The sequence below is a fragment of the Mandrillus leucophaeus genome, unplaced genomic scaffold, assembly GCF_000951045.1.
Source record: "Mandrillus leucophaeus isolate KB7577 unplaced genomic scaffold, Mleu.le_1.0 Scaffold564, whole genome shotgun sequence".
Taxonomy (NCBI): Eukaryota; Metazoa; Chordata; class Mammalia; order Primates; family Cercopithecidae; genus Mandrillus; species Mandrillus leucophaeus.
In genome coordinates this window covers 716,488-718,220 of record NW_012106075.1, presented here as the reverse complement: position 1 = coordinate 718,220, position 1,733 = coordinate 716,488, and the positions used below count along the sequence as shown (strand labels likewise).

Sequence of the window (1,733 nt, the reverse complement as noted above, 5' to 3'; positions counted from 1 at the left end):
AAAAAAAAATTTCCTTAGTCTAGTCACTATTCTGACTTGTATTTGATTATTAGGCCAGTTTTAATTTTATGTTGTTAATTTTAGTCCCTTCCAGATATGCAGCATATTCAGGAAGAAAACTTATCTTCCCCACCATTGGGTCCTCCCAACTATCTACAAGTTTCCAAAGATTCTGCCAGTACTAGTAGCAAGAATTCTTCTTGTGACACGGATGACTTTGTTTTGGTGCCACACAACATCTCGTCAGACCACTCATGTGAGAATCTTTTCTGCTTGTACACATTATATTATTTAATCTACTAAACTAGCATCTTTTTTTAAACCCGTATATTACACTTTCTTGCGTAGGGCACCTTTTCAAATGAGCATTTTATTTAGTTGTTTAAATTCTCAGAATTATATTCCTACCTTTCTAAAATTTGCTCAATCATCTTCTATTAAACAGTAAGTTTGGATTCTGAAGGTACTTGAAAACTTTATAGGAAATGATCTCAAATTCTGTTTGTATCCAAACAGAAACAGAGAAACCAGTGAATGAGTACTTATTTAGTAGATGCTCATTCTAGGCACTTTGCTAGTTGTTGTGAAGACCGTAATCCCTAGACTGAATGTAATTAAGTATTAGCTGGCTGCAGAAGGGAAAACATGGACCACAGCAGCAGTGCTGTGGCAGTTTATAACCAGCATTATGAGAACTGAGAGTTACCTTTAAAAGTCATCTAGTACAGTGGTTTTATTTCTTTACCAAAAGTAATTAAAACTTTTAAAATCATGAAACATTTTAAACGAAATAATAGAGCATATACTCAAGGTACCCACTAGGCTGTGTTACTTTTATATAGGTCAGTATTTTGCCATATTTGTCTTAGACGTCTTTTTAAAATACATAAAATGCTGTAAGTCGCCTACGCAGTGGCTCATGCCTGTAATCCCACCACTTTGGGAGGCTGAGGTGGGCGGATCATGAGGTCAGGAGTTTGAGACCAGCCTGACCAACATGGTGAAACCCCGTCTCTACTAAAAATACAAAAATTAGCCAGGCGTGGTGGCGCACACCTGTAATCCCAGCTACTTAGGAGGCTGAGGCTGGAGAATTGCTTGAATCTCCTCCAGGAGCACTGGGGTCCCCGGCAGGCAGAGGTTGCAGTGAACCGAGATTGTGCCATTGCACTCCAACCTGGGTGACAGAGAGTGACTCTGTCTTAAAAAACAAACAAAAACAAAACAAAAAAATGCTGTAAGTACAGCTAAAGTGCCTTTTCTCTTTCTGCTCTTGCTAGGGGTATATTCTTCCTGTAGATTTTGTATTTCTACATATAATTGTATCCATACTTAAGATTTTTGTGTTTTTACAGTTACAGGTTGAGCCTGCCAAATTAGAAAATCTGAAATGCCCCCAAATCTGAAACTTTTAGAGTGCCAGCATGATACTCAATGGAAATGCTCACTGAAGCATTTCAGATTTTAGATTTTTGCATTTGGAATGCTCAGTATAATGTAAATATTCTAAAATTCGAAATTCATTCTAATATCTGAATTGTATAATTGTATAATATAACTAAAACACAGTTTATCCATTTCCCTACTGATTTATTTGTTTTTTTTTGTTTTTTTTTTTGAGTCAGAGTCTTGCTCTGTCGCCCGGGCTGGAGTGCAGTGGCCGGATCTCAGCTCACTGCAAGCTCCGCCTCCCGGGTTCACGCCATTCTCCTGCCTCAGCCTCCCGTGTAGCT

The 1,733-nt window shown here is 38.2% G+C and overlaps 1 protein-coding gene across 2 annotated transcripts in view; it reads left to right on the top strand.

Moving 5' to 3' along the window:
• ULK2 (unc-51 like autophagy activating kinase 2) overlaps positions 1-1,733 on the top strand; it is a 123,570-nt gene that overhangs the window by 70,897 nt on the left and 50,940 nt on the right. For both annotated transcript variants that reach the window (XM_011998258.1, XM_011998259.1), the window contains exon 12: positions 85-256. In XM_011998258.1, coding sequence (XP_011853648.1) covers positions 85-256 — 172 coding nt within the window. The remainder of the gene's footprint in view (positions 1-84; positions 257-1,733) is intronic.